At 45.6% G+C, this 14,781-nt stretch overlaps 1 protein-coding gene across 1 annotated transcript in view; it reads right to left on the bottom strand.

Moving 5' to 3' along the window:
* LOC124553299 (cortactin-binding protein 2-like) overlaps positions 1–13,265 on the bottom strand; it is a 186,342-nt gene extending 173,077 nt beyond the window's left edge. The window contains exons 1-2 of the mRNA XM_047127179.1: positions 13,135–13,265; positions 6,081–6,354 (exon numbers count right to left, since the gene is read on the bottom strand). Coding sequence (XP_046983135.1) covers positions 6,081–6,354; positions 13,135–13,265 — 405 coding nt within the window. The remainder of the gene's footprint in view (positions 1–6,080; positions 6,355–13,134) is intronic.
* Between the last annotated feature and the right edge of the window lie 1,516 nt (positions 13,266–14,781).

Genomic DNA, 14,781 nt, shown 5'->3' with positions numbered 1-14,781 from the left:
TGGTGTTAGAGGCTCTTGCAACCATTTTGTGTAATTGTCGCTGTTCCTTTCGTTGTGATAATCTTCCGACGTTGATCATAAATCTCAAATGAGCTCTGCACCCTTCAATGAACCTCATTTCTCCTCCCGCATGAACCCCTACAGCTGCTTGTCCACAACTTTCACTTTTCCGCACGCCTGGTACGCCTCTCTGCTGCCAACATTCAGCGACAGTATGGTGTCTACGCGCCCGTCTTTCATCAGTACACACGGCGGCTTTCTTCGTACCTTCCTCGTTTCCTCTCAGAGTCCTAAAACGGCGTGCACGCCACGCCACAATGTCCTCGCTCTCAACCAGAGATGTTCGTCTATTTATACTTCAAAACGGACCCCCATATTCAAAACTTTCCAGAAAGTGGTTCGTTTCCACGTGAAGTTAATGTCTGCATCCTGATTCACCCAGTTGTAAGGCTTTCGAAGAATGGTTATTCCTATTTTAACGTCATAATATCCCGAGAACTTTTTTTCCGGTGAACACTTATCAACGTCTACGGGACACTGTTTTCTTCCTCATAATTTTCTCACCACTCCGTCTGGCTCTCTTACTGTCGTTCACCACATTACGCGCTACCCTCACACCCTTTACTACTGCGACTGCTCTTTCTAACGCTACCTGCAAACCTCTGCGTTTCTCTTGAACTGCGCCACGCTCTTAATGAAGACATTTCCGTCTGAGCGCACTCTTCCATTACGTACACTCGCGGCATCACTGTTCCTTTCAGCAGACGCTACGAATCCACAGCAGCAGTCACGCACTCTGGCAATGACGTGCCTGTACAGTGCTGAGCCACGGGCGTCGTTCTTCTACTGTCGAGAATCGTCGGACGCCTTCTGCCCTATAAGTATGTAAACATACCGATGGCGCAACACGGAACCAAGCAAACAGCTAGTAAAGCAATAAAATACCATGAAAATGCAAAAATCTTTATTAAGTGAGGAACGCAGTAGCAACAATGCGACACGTTCAGTCGAACATGGTCTTGGATAATGAACGAGATGAAGTATTGAGCACGTTTAAAGCTTGCAGTACGCGCTGTGTTTTATGATAGCCATGAATGACACACCTTCGTTTCAGTTACTGCATTATAAAATTTAGTGAACAGGGCCAAGATGAAATACGCAGTATTCTATACATAAATTACGCGAAGGCCTGCACTTTCTCCTGTGTTTCTTTTTAAAATGTCCTACAAATGTAATGTACTGTGCCTCAAACATTGAAAATACTTAATACACGTAACTACAAAGTGTCAATAACGAGTACACTATTTATCCATTTCTGTTCTTACAAAATTATATTCCACTGTGTATTATTTTTTCAAACGTTTTATGGTGACAGCAGAGACAGCGTAGTTAACTTTTGTAACCAGTTGCTTCAACTTCAAATGCACTGCAGCAACACGGACTCGACTATACCGTCCTACTTAAGGTAATGGGTTGTATTTGTTTGCTTTTTGCATATAAGACGTGCGTAGTCATTTTGCATCCGACGATGTATTCACGGTGATCCTTGATCTGAAGTGAAGGCTCTGCGAAAACAAGAGTTTGAAAATAGGCGTTACATCCCCAAGTACGTAACGAACAAAAATGAAGATTGGACATTACAGCCGATACATTTCACCGAAAATGAAATAAAAATACGCCATTTCATACGGTAAGTTGCGACTTGAGCGACTTTTTAAATATATCGCTCATCTGGGGCCTAGATGGGACCATCAGACATCGCTGGTATAGCCAAATAGTCGTCCAAAGTTATGTCGCTATGAACGGTATCGACTGTATGTATCCACAGGACATGTGGTGAATCCTCCATTGGCAAAAAGATTCCGGACTGGTCCCTCACATGGATCCCTGGGAGGGTATTGCCAGGGAGGTGGAGACGACGAGAAAAGGTTGAATGACAAACGAAAACCTTATGTTGTGTGAGTTGAGGCATGAAATGTCACATGGTAGAGAAGATAGAACATCTGAAATGGGAAATGTGGATATAGTGGGGTCTGTCAAGTGAAGTAGAAAGGAGACAGGGATTTTGGTGAGACGAGTATAGGATAATATAGCAGTAGCAGAAAATGGTGTAACTGTAATAGGATTCATTATGAATAAGAAGGTAGGACGGAGAGCGAATTACTGTTAACAGTTGCAGCGACAGGGTTGTTCTCATCAGAATAGAAAGCAAGCCCACACGGACAGCAACAGTTCAGGTATGCAGCTCGACACACAAAGCAGAAGATGTAGAAATAGAGAAAGTATTTGAGGATACTGAATGGGTAATTGAGTATGTAAAGGGTAATGGACATCTTGTATTAATGGGGTTTTGGAATGGAAGAGAAGAAAGGACTGCAGGGGGATATGCGCTTGGTACAGTAGGAAGGAGAAAGAAAAAAGTCTGAAACCTCCAATAAATTTTAGGAAGTAATAACTAATACTCGGCTCAGGAATCACAAAAGGGGGCAGTATACTTGCAAAACGCCGTGAGGTACAGGAAGATTCCAGTTATTGTGGTCAGGCAGAGATTCCGAAATCAGGTTGTGGAGTGTGAGGCGCACCCAGGAGCAGATATATATATAGAGTCAGATCACGGTTCAGTAGTGGTGTAGAGTGCGCTGAAGCGTAAGAGACTAGTGAGGAAGACGCAGTGTGTGAAGAAGTGGGACATGGGAGCACTGAGGAATGTAGAGATACGCTACAAGATCTCTGAAGCTGCAGGTACTGCAGTGATATATAGCTCATTAGCCAGTTCAGTTGAAGAAGAATGGACGTCTCTAGTCAGGGCGATCAAAAAAAAGAAGTTTAGTAAAACAGAATTTCTAATATGCGTTGCTTGGGTGGGCTGTGAGCGCTTTTTCGTCATCAATACTGCGAAACAAATCTCTTCTACTGCAACCTCTTTGCTTTCCTTATTCTGAGAGGTCGTAGTTTGCATTTAAACAAGAAGAAAAAGTCCGGTAAACAGAAGGTAAAAAGATGTTAAGGAATGCACTTTAGAGCCGATGGTAACGGGACGCTTTTACTTTGAGTGATCGTCCGTGTCGTGTCGGTGAGTATTGACCATCCCTCCTTTGACGCCCTACATACCCATGCAGGGCGCCGCCCGTGGCTTGTCCAGCAGTTTTTACAGAACTTTGTAGTGCCGGGAGCTCGTCTCCCCTAGCAGGATTTAGTCGGCCATTACGCTGACTATTGTTTAATTAAAATATCATGTCATAATATTAAATGTAAATGCGAGAGACTTCTCAGTTTTGATCCTCCATTAATTTCAAAGTTAAAAAGAGTCAAAATAGATTTGCTTCATTAATATTTAGAATACTGAGCCGCCTAACAGCAGACGAGATTCTCTCCAGTTTTGCCTTGCAAATAATGAAAAATAAATATAAAAAAATCATTACATTACGCAATATCTCAGTTAATCTTTGTGTAATTTGGTACATAAATAAGCAGGAGCCCCTGAGGCCCATATTAATGATTACAGTTTGCGTAAGAATACGCATATTTTCCTTTCTAAATAGCAGCGCTCACGCAAACTATTTATCAGAAGGCGGTGAGTCGCTCTCTGTGTTTAAAAAATATTATACCGTACGTTCTTCGGGGCAGCCGATGTCCGTACGAGTGTTATCGCGGTGTAAGTTAATTAAAAGTCTAATGCCAGCTCACAATATTTAAAGCCACCTAAACCAAAATGATAAAATACACTCCTGGAAATGGAAAAAAGAACACATTGACACCGGTGTGTCAACCCACCATACTTGCTCCGGACACTGCGAGAGGGCTGTACAAGCAATGATCAGACGTACGGCACAGCGGACACACCAGCAACCGCGGTGTTAGCCGTCGAATGGCGCTAGCTGCGCAGCATTTGTGCACCGCCGCCGTCAGTGTCAGCCAGTTTGCCGTGGCATACGGAGCTCCATCGCAGTCTTTAACACTGGTAGCATGCCGCGACAGCGTGGACGTGAACCGTATGTGCAGTTGACGGACTTTGAGCGAGGGCGTATAGTGGGCATGCGGGAGGCCGGGTGGACGTACCGCCGAATTGCTCAACACGTGGGGCGTGAGGTCTCCACAGTACATCGATGTTGTCGCCAGTGGTCGGCGGAAGGTGCACGTGCCCGTCGACCTGGGACCGGACCGCAGCGACGCACGGATGCACGCCAAGACCGTAGGATCCTACGCAGTGCCGTAGGGGACCGCACCGCCACTTCCCAGCAAATTAGGGACACTGTTGCTCCTGGGGTATCGGCGAGGACCATTCGCAACCGTCTCCATGAAGCTGGGCTACGGTCCCGCACACCGTTAGGCCGTCTTCCGCTCACGCCCCAACATCGTGCAGCCCGCCTCCAGTGGTGTCGCGACAGGCGTGAATGGAGGGACGAATGGAGACGTGTCGTCTTCAGCGATGAGAGTCGCTTCTGCCTTGGTGCCAATGATGGTCGTATGGTCGTATGCGTGTTTGGCGCCGTGCAGGTGAGCGCCACAATCAGGACTGCATACGACCGAGGCACACAGGGCCAACACCCGGCATCATGGTGTGGGGAGCGATCTCCTACACTGGCTGTACACCACTGGTGATCGTCGAGGGGACACTGAATAGTGCACGGTACATCCAAACCGTCATCGAACCAATCGTTCTACCATTCCTAGACCGGCAAGGGAACTTGCTGTTCCAACAGGACAATGCACGTCCGCATGTATCCCGTGCCACCCAACGTGCTCTAGAAGGTGTAAGTCAACTACCCTGGCCAGCAAGATCTCCGGATCTGTCCCCCATTGAGCATCTTTGGGACTGGATGAAGCGTCGTCTCACGCGGTCTGCACGTCCAGCACGAACGCTGGTCCAACTGAGGCGCCAGGTGGAAATGGCATGGCAAGCCGTTCCACAGGACTACATCCAGCATCTCTACGATAGTCTCCATGGGAGAATAGCAGCCTGCATTGCTGCTGTACTAGTGCCGACATTGTGCATGCTCTGTTGCCTGTGTCTATGTGCCTGTGGTTCTGTCAGTGTGATCATGTGATGTATCTGACCCCAGGAATGTGTCAATAGTTTCCCCTTCCTGGGAGAATGAATTCACGGTGTTCTTATTTCAATTTCCAGGAGTGTATTTCCTCTTTTTCAAACAGTTCTTTGAAATGTTTCTGAATGTGGGTTCCGATCTATGTCTTTGTTTTGAGAGATCGCCCCTCGCCATCGCACAGTCCCTCCACGGTCTGGCTCTCCTCCTCCTCCTCCTCCTCCTCCTCCTCCTCCTCCTCGGTCTGTAGCAGTTTCGCTTTGATGCTCCTCACTCTCGGCTAGAGTGAAGGGTCGTCTCGCGGCGCATTTAGGGCCAGTTTCGCCTGCCCGTTTCCCTCCTTTCGTGAGAAGAATTTGAATTCTGCCGTCCCCTCTGTCATTTCCGTGTCGTCTTCTGCATTGTGTTGTGTCGTGTTGTTTCCACCTGGCTTATTCAACACTCCTCTTCGTGGAGAATGTAAGACGTCGTGCTCTCCTGACCTTCATTGCTTACATATTCCGCCCTCACAATCGTATTCCGCACATCAAGACGCTTCATTCGAACCAGAACTCGATAAGATATAGTCAATGTGAAGAGGTATTACACGGAACAGACGAGACTAAATGTCTATGCCACTGTTACCTTCGAATAATAATTCTGGGGCTCAAAGATACACTAGAAAGTCAAATATTGTGGGTGTAGGATAAATCAGAAATGTGTGAAGTAACTTACTGGCATGTTGGATGTAGTAGGGTGTCGCCAAGAAACGAGCAGTGTAAGGTAAAACACAGAGCAGGCGAAATGTTAATCAGTACAAAAGGGGAACATTAGTAATTTCCGTTTTACCATCGCTAAAATGTCAAACTGTAACTACTGTTATATCCTAATTCGTCAAAACGTACCATAAACTGTACTGGTCACAAGACCACGCCCTGCGGGACACCCGTAATAACTTTTTTCCCCGTCGATAAATCAGTCTCCAGACCATCCTGCTGGTGACCCTGGCCCACGTCCCTGATAGGAGGTTACACCTCTGGTCGTGCCTCGCGATACCTGAATAGAGTCGCCAGGCGTGCAGAACGTGAGGTCCCACAGCGAAGGGTGGGTCCGCTGAGCGACGGTGCCTGGAGCAGGCAGAGCCCCTGGCCGGCCTGGGTGGAGGCGGCGTGAGGCAGCTGCCCGGACTGCTGCGCTCTCTGTGCGGCAGCAAGGGGTGTGCGTGCCTGCCGAGAGGGAGTGGGTGGCCGGCGTGGGTGGGGGTGGGGGTGGCGGAGGCCGGCTCCAGCAGGCTGTCTGGAGCGGCGGCCCGCTGCCGCGCTGCGAGCAGCTGCAGCCGCTCCAGCGTGAGTCATTCACACGGCGAGGTACGATCGTTTGGATAGCGACGAAAAATATGGTGTCTGCAACGGGGAATGGTTCTACAATTACACAGTCGATGTCTGGAGCAGTTAGATCGGCTACTGCTGCTTCAATGGAGGCTCATCACGTTTGGACGTTTTGTTATAGTCGGCACACAAGCGATATGAGACGGCATCTGCGACGTAGCGACGAAGATGGGGAGTTTGCCGTACGCCCATTTCACGAGTGAATCTTGAATCTCAGGAATCCGTTAAAACATCAAATCGTCGATATCGCTGCGGCCGGAAAAAGGTCCTGCAGGTACGGGACCAACGATGACTGAAGAGAATCGTTCAACGTGACAGAAGTGCACCCCTTACCAAGCTGCTGCAGATTACAATGCTGGGCCATCAACAGGTGTCAGCGTGCAAACCATTGAACGAAACGTCATGGATACGGCCTTTCGGAGCTGGAGGCCCACTCGTGTACCCTTGATGGGTCGACGACACAAAGTTTTACGCCTCGACTGGGCCCTTCAGCACCGACATTGGACTGTTGATGACTGGAAAGATGTTGCCTGGCAGGACGAGTCGTGTTTAAAATTTAATTGCGGCAATACACGTGTACAGGTATGGAGACAACCGCATGAATCCACGGACTTTGCATGTCAGTAGGGGACCGTTCAAGGTGGTGGAGACTCTGTAATGGTGTTGGCGATGTGGAGTTGGAGTGATGTGGGATACTTCATACGTCTAGATACGACTCTGACAGGTGACACGTCCGTAAGCATGCTGTCTGATCACCTGCATCGTGTCCATTATGCATTCCGATGGACTTGTATTGTCCTGCTGGAAATGCCCGACACCGCACACGTCCGTTATAGCTACAGAGTGTCTCCAGGGATACTCTTAAACATTTCCGTTGGGCACCAAACTGCCCGAACATGATCATTATCGGGACACCTTGTAACGTGCTGTTGGGAAAAGAGCTCAACCCCCTCGTACTCTTTCGCTTTTTTGCACATCACTGCAGGATTCATGGTGTCTCTTCCCTCCATATCAGTCGAGCCCTTGCCACGTCGTGTTGCGGCACTTCTGCGTGCTGGCGTGGGCCCTACACGATATCACGCGGGTGTGTCTGTTTCTTTGGCTCTTCAGAATAATAATTCGGTGTGGCTCAGTGGCGGCCACCTGCTGTTTCTCCGAGGACGTAGTTACCTGACTGGGGAAAGGGGACCCACAGTACACGAACCACTTGTTGTTTCTGGCAAATAGTCTTCACATCGTTGACAACTGAAGGCTAGGTTAAAAAGGGGACGAAAAAACTCCGTGGGGTCGACAAAGATTCGTTCCAGCGACCTCTCGAATTCCACACACGCCCTGTACCGCTAGACCACCAGGACCGACGTGTTATCAGAAAGACAGCCTGTACGTTTTGGGAGGTGAGTTTGAGACATGTCTATGCGTGACATATTTGATCGTATCTCTCGGCTGCATTGCCTTAGAATCTTGAATTTCTTACCTCGCTAACTGACCATAGTCGGCTGCTAACAAGGGAACCTCCCCATCACACCCCCCTCAGATTTAGTTACAAGCTGGCACAGTGGATAGGCCTTGAAAAACTGAACACAGGTCAATCGAGAAAACAGGAAGAACTTGTGTGGAACTATGAAAAAATTTAGAAAAATATACAAACTGAGTACTTCATGCGTAACATATGCAACATACAGGAGAACGTGAATTCAGGAGCGCTGTGGTCCCGTGTTTAGCGTGAGCGACTGCGGAGCGAGAAGTCCTTGGTTCAAGTCTTCTTCGAGCGAAAAGTTTACTTCTTTATTTTCGCAAAGTTATGATCTGTCCGTTCGTTCATTGACGTCTCTGTTCACTGTAATAAGTTTAGTGTCTGTATTTTGCGACCGCACCGCAAAACCGTGCGATTAGTAGACGAAAGGACGTGCCTCTCCAATGGGAGCCAAAAACATTTGATCGCATGGTCATAGGTCAACCGATTCCTCCACAGGAAAAGATGTCTGATATATTCTATATGACACTGGTGACGGCATGTGCGTCACATGACAGGAATATGTTCTCGACCCACGTAACTTGTACACTTGGCGAATGGGTACAAAGATTGTTCTACCTTGCCCGATTTAGGTTTTCTTGTGGATGTGATAATCACTCCCAAAAAAGTGATGAAAACATAAGAGTTTGTCACATAAACTGAAAATAAAAAGTTAAATTTCTCTCTCGAGGGAAAACTTGAACGAAGGTCCTCTCGTTTCGCAGCTGGTCACGCTAACCACGGGACCACAGCGCTCATGGGCTTCGACTATCCTTTATGTTCCCTATGCTGCACATGGATTACTCAGTTCGTATATTTTGCTTATTTTTTTCATAGTTCCATACAACTTCTTCCTGTTTTCTCGATTGATATGTGTTCAGTTTTTCAAGGGCTATCCACTGCGCCAACTTATAACTAAATCTGAGGGGGGTGCGACGGGGAGGTTCCCTTGTAAGAAAAAGGGGTATTAACAGACGAAAATATAGAGATCCTGACAATGCACGGCAAAGAAATATTTTTTATGCGATATAATTATAGATTAACCGTTTTCGTACTTTTTCCCTTACTGGTACTGTGAAAGCTTACCTGTCATCAAATTACATAATTCTATTCCGCCGGACAGTATCCAACAGTTCTGGACTGAGTCTCCGCACACTCTCCGTCCGAACAGGCCTCGGAAGGTCCAATGGCACCGACCGGCCGCCGTGTCGTCCTCAGCTCACAGGCGTCACTGGATGCGGATACGGAGGGGCACGTGGCCAGCACACCGCTCTCCCGGCCGTAGGTGAGCTTATGAGACCGCAGCCGCCACTTCTCAATCAAGTAGCGTGACTGTGTCTCAGCGACGGCACCTGAACATGGCGGCCAGATGGGTGGCCGAAATATCGTGTATTGAAGTCGATTATATTCGGCAGCAAGCCCGTGAAGAACTTAAGTAGCTGCTCAGTTTGCCTCCCTCCCCCCATGAACCATGGACCTTGCCGTTGGTGGGGAGGCTTGCGTGCCTCAACGATACAGATAGCCATACCGTAGGTGCAACCACAGCGGAGGGGTATCTGTTGAGAGGCCAGACAAACGTGTGGTTTCTGAAGAGCGGCAGCAGCCTTTTCAGTAGTTGCAGGGGCAACGGTCTGGATGATTGACTGATCTGGCCCTGTAACACTAGCCAAAATTGCCTTGCTGTTCTGGCACTGCGAACGGCTGAAAGCAAGGGGAAACTACAGCCGTAATTTTTCCCGAGGGCATGCAGCTCTACTGTATGGATAAATGATGATGGCGTCCTCTTGGGTAAAATATTCTGGAGGTAAAATAGTCCCCCATTCGGATCTCCGGGCGGGGACTACTCAAGAGGACGTCGTTATCAGGAGAAAGAAAACTGGCGTTCTACGGATCGGAACGAGGAATGTCAGATCCCTTAATCGGGCAGGTAGGTTAGAAAATTTAAAAAGGGGAATGGATAGGTTAAAGTTAGATATAGTGGGAATTAGCGAAGTTCGGTGCCAGAAGGAACAAGACTTTTGGTCAGGTGAATACAGGGTTATAAATACAAAAGCAAATAGGGGTAATGCAGGTGTAGGTTTAATAATGAATAAAAAAATAGGAGTGCGGATAAGCTACTACAAATAGCATAGTGAACGCATTATTGTGGCCAAGATAGACACAAAGCCCACGCCTACTACAGTAGTACAAGTTTATATGCCAACTAGGTCTGCAGATGATGAGATAAAAGAAATTATTCAGGTAGTGAAAGGATACGGAAATTTAATAGTCATGGGTGACTGGAATTCGTCAGTAGGAAAAGGGAGAGAAGGAAACATAGTAAGTGAATATTGATTGGAGCTAAGAAATGAAAGAGGAAGCCGTCTCGTAGAATATTGCGCAGAGCATAACTTAATCATAGCTACCACTTGGTTCAAGAATCATAAAAGAAGGTTGTATACCTCGAAGAATCCTGGAGATACTAAAGCGTATCAGATAGATTACATAATGGTAAGACAGAGATTTAGGAACCAGGTTTTAAATTGTAAGACATTTCCAGGGGCAGATGTGGACTCTGACCACAATCTACTGGTTATGAACTGTAGATTAAAACTGAAGAAACTGCAAAAAGGTGGGAATTTAAGGAGATGGGACCTGGATAAACTGAAAGAACCAGAGGTTGTATAGAGTTTCAGCGAGAGCATAAGGGAACAATTGACAGGAATGGGGGAAAGAAATACAGTAGAAGAAGGATGGGTAGCTTTGAGGGATGAAATAGTGAAGGCAGCAGAGGATCAAATAGGTAAAAAGACGACGGCTAGTAGAAACCCTTGATAACAGAAGAAATATTGAACTTAATTGATGGAAGGAGAAAATACAAAAATGCAGTAAATGAAGCAGGCAAAAAGGAATACAAACGTCTCAAAAATGAGATCGACAGCAAGTGCAAAATGGCTAAGCAGGGATGGCTAGAGGACAAATGTAAGGATGTAGAGGCTTATCTCACTAGGGGTAAAATAGATACCGCTTACAGGAAAATTAAAGAGACCTTTGGAGAAGGGAGAACCACTTGCATGAATATCAAGAGCTTACATGGAAACCTAGTTCTAAGCAAAAAAGGGAAAGCAGAAAGGTGGAAGGAGTATATAGAGGGTCTATACAAGGGCGACGTACATGAGGACAATATTATGGAAATGGAAGAGGATGTAGATGAAGATGAAATGAGAGATATGATACTGCGTAAAGAGTTTGACTGAGCACTGAAAGACCTGAGTCGAAACAAGACCCCAGGAGTAGACAACATTCCATTAGAACTACTGACAGCCTTGGGAGAGCCAGTCCCGACAAAACTCTACCACCTGGTGAGCAAGATGTATGAGACAAGCGAAATACCTTGAGACTTCAAGAAGAATATAATAATTCCAATCCCAAAGAAAGCAGTTGTTGACAGATGTGAAAATTACCGAACTTTCAGTTTAATAAGTCACGGCTGCAAAATACTACATTCTTTACAGACTGGAAAAACTGATAGAAGCCGACCTCGGGGAAGATCAGTTTGGATTCCGTAGAAATGTTGGAACACGTGAGGCAATACTGACCTTACGACTTATCTTAGAAGAAAGATTAAGGGAAGGCAAACCTACGTTTCTAGCATTTGTAGACTTGGAGAAATCTTTTGACAATGTTGACTGGAATACTATCTTTCAAATTCTGAAGGTGGCAGGGGTAAAATACAGGGAGCGAAAGGCTATTTACAATTTGTACAGAAAGCAGATGGCAGTTATAAGAGTCGAGGGGCATGAAAGGGAAGCAGTGGTTGGGAAGGGTGTGTGACAGGGTTGTAGCCTCTCCCCGATGTTATTCAATCTGTATATTGAGTAAGCAATAAAGGAAACAAAAGAAAAGTTCGGAGTAGGTATTAAAACCCATGGAAAAGAAACAAAAACTTTGAGGTTCGCCGGTGACATTGTAATTCTGTCAGAGGCAGCAAAGGACTTGGAAGAGCAGCTGAACGGAATGGATAGTGTCTTGAAAGGAGGGTATAAGATGAAAATCAACAAAAGAAAAACGAGGATAATGGAATGTAGTCGAATTAAGTCGGGTGATGCTAAGGGAATTAGATTAGGAAATGAGACACTTAAAGTAGTAAAGGAGTTTTGCTATTTGGGGAGCAAAATAACTGACGATGGTCGAAGTAGAGAGGATATAAAATGTAGACTGGCAATGGCAAGGAAAGCGTTTCTGAAGAAGAAAAATTTGTTAACATCGAGTATAGATTTAAGTGTCAGGAAGTCATTTCTGAAAGTGTTTTTATGGAGTGTAGCCATGTATGGAAGTGAAACATGGGCGGTAAATAGTTTGGACAAGAAGAGAATAGAAGCTTTCGAAATTTGGTGCTACAGAAGAATACTGAAGATTAGATGAGTAGATCACGTAACTAATGAGGAAGTATTGAATAGGATTGGGGAGAAGAGAAGTTTGTGGCACAACTTGACCAGAAGAAGGGATCGGTTGGTAGGACATGTTCTGAGGCATCAAGGGATCACCAATTTAGTATTGGAGGGCAGCGTGGAGGGAGACCAAGAGATGAATACACCAAACAGATGCAGAAGGATGTAGGTTGCAGTAGGTACTGGGAGATGAAGGAGCTTGCACAGGATAGAGTAGCATGGAGAGCTGCATCAAACCAGTCTCAGGACTGAAGACCACAACAACAACAACAACAGTCACTTTCAAAGGGAATATGGTATCTAAAAATCTGAACTCTCAATTGAGCCCTTTGATATGGAGACTCACATAACCACTGTGAGAACTGTTGGACGACGAACCAGAATATAATATTGTGGCGCTGGGTGAGGTTGTGTTCTTACCTCACTCCCCACTGCCGACGGAAAATCTGGGTGTGTGCAGATGTTCTGAGCAGGTCATCACTGCCAGAGATGGCACGAATCATAAAGTGAATGTGTTCCACGGACACATCATATTTCCACACGAATGATGTCCTTAAACAGGGTCTTCAGGGCACGTATAGTATGCACTAATTAATATCAAACACGACACTAGATATAGTTTGCCGGGCCAGATAAGTGCAGAGTGAAAAAGCTGCCCGATGTGCAGTGAGAACGTGGGCGTGGCTCGCGCAGCCACAACGCTTGCGGCTGAGCCCCTCCCGCTCCAGAACGGAAACCACTGATTCGTATTTAAAGTCGCAGTGGCGAACTTTACGTACGCTGGATGAGAGTTGCGTCGTCGGGTGAGACTTGGCAGCCCTTCGCAGCCCTCCTCGGTGGGTGGGCAGCTCACCGCGACGCGCCCGCTGGCAGGGCAGCTGGGAACGTGAAACCCCGAGTCCTCCCACATCCGCAACCTCTACCAAATAATCATCGAAATACGGCGAATGGAGCCATCTCTCGCATTAAATTCCTACAGATAGGAATATTCTGCAGTGTCTACAGACGCTGAATCTCTGAAACATGTACTAATCAAAATTTTTAACATGGACTTGTTTGTCACGGTATTCTGTCTCATTAAGGGGCTCCGGAACACCCTATACTTGCAATGTTAAAATAACGCTTATAAATTACATCTTTCCTCACAAAGTATTTGAGGTAGGAAGTTGAACTTTTTACAGATTATTTATTGGAATATGGGCTACAACTTACCACAGGGATTTTACAAAATTTTTGTTCAGTTATTAAAGATGATTTGTTTCAATTGTAATTAAAATTCACAACATTTTTTGCAATTTTTTTATTTATGTTTTCAAAACCAAAGTTTTTTGGAAAAAGGCTGTGTTAAATTATGCAGAAGGTACTGTGTAACATTTACTGAAAGTTTGAAACAAATATGTTTGGAAGATCCTTAGAAAACATGTAATTATTATCAGAAAATAAAAGTTTTGGGAATCGAACGACAAAGATTGGATTAACTTTTTAGTGCATTCCAGGTCCATAGGATGAATTATCTTCATCCTCTGCAAACGCCTCCTCCAGCTTCCTCTTGTTCCTCCTCCTGTTTACTCTTGCTTGTATTTCTAGACTCTTTACAGCCCTGTCTGCAGCCCGAAGGCATTCCTTGTCTAAAGCAGGCATCGCTCGTACCATGTTAGAACCTATCTTCACTCCCATGTTTCTAAATACCTTGCACCTTACAATGTTGCCATCATTGAAAGTCGCAACAGCATCATACACACCAAAGTGAAGTGTTTCTATTCCAACAAATACAGTCTTGGGGATTCTCGACCTTATAACACTATTTACACTTTCATTGGGGTTTTGCGTTTTTCCCTGAAAACACTTTTTCAACAGTTCAGGTGCTGCTAAGTCTCTGAAAATAGGTTTTATCACCTCCATTATTGCATGAGGCAGACTATGCTTATGAGTGTACACTTCACCAGTTAGCAATCCTTTGTTATATTTACACCAACTGTCTTCTTCTTTGGGACACAAGCTATGTTGGGGATTTTCATCGGTTGAAGAAGTATGAAAAAAAGAGCCCAAACAGCCTTCTTCATTTCGTCGACACTGTGTATTTTGCCTAATAGCCATTCCATAATAGTTCTGTATTTTGTCAATTACACTGTCAGTTAATTACGAATATTTTCGAGATAACGACAGAGTAAATAAACATGAAACAATCGACAATCACACCAGCGATATATATTGAACCATCACAGGTTAGCCACAACACATACTTCATCTGACATCACTAAAATGTACCTGATGAAAACGGACGTTAATAATAACAACATTTGACAGCAGTTTAACAGCGCCACAGTGGGTCACGCCCATGTAGAACACATTTTCAAAAAAAATTAAAAATAGTTGTAGTCTTCGGAATCGAATAAATTATATATCTATTAAAAGGTAATAGTCTG

The sequence above is a fragment of the Schistocerca americana genome, chromosome 11, assembly GCF_021461395.2.
Source record: "Schistocerca americana isolate TAMUIC-IGC-003095 chromosome 11, iqSchAmer2.1, whole genome shotgun sequence".
NCBI classification, from domain to species: domain Eukaryota; kingdom Metazoa; phylum Arthropoda; class Insecta; order Orthoptera; family Acrididae; genus Schistocerca; species Schistocerca americana.
The sequence above is the reverse complement of the archived record's forward strand: the minus strand, read 5'-3'. Positions and strand labels throughout refer to the sequence as shown.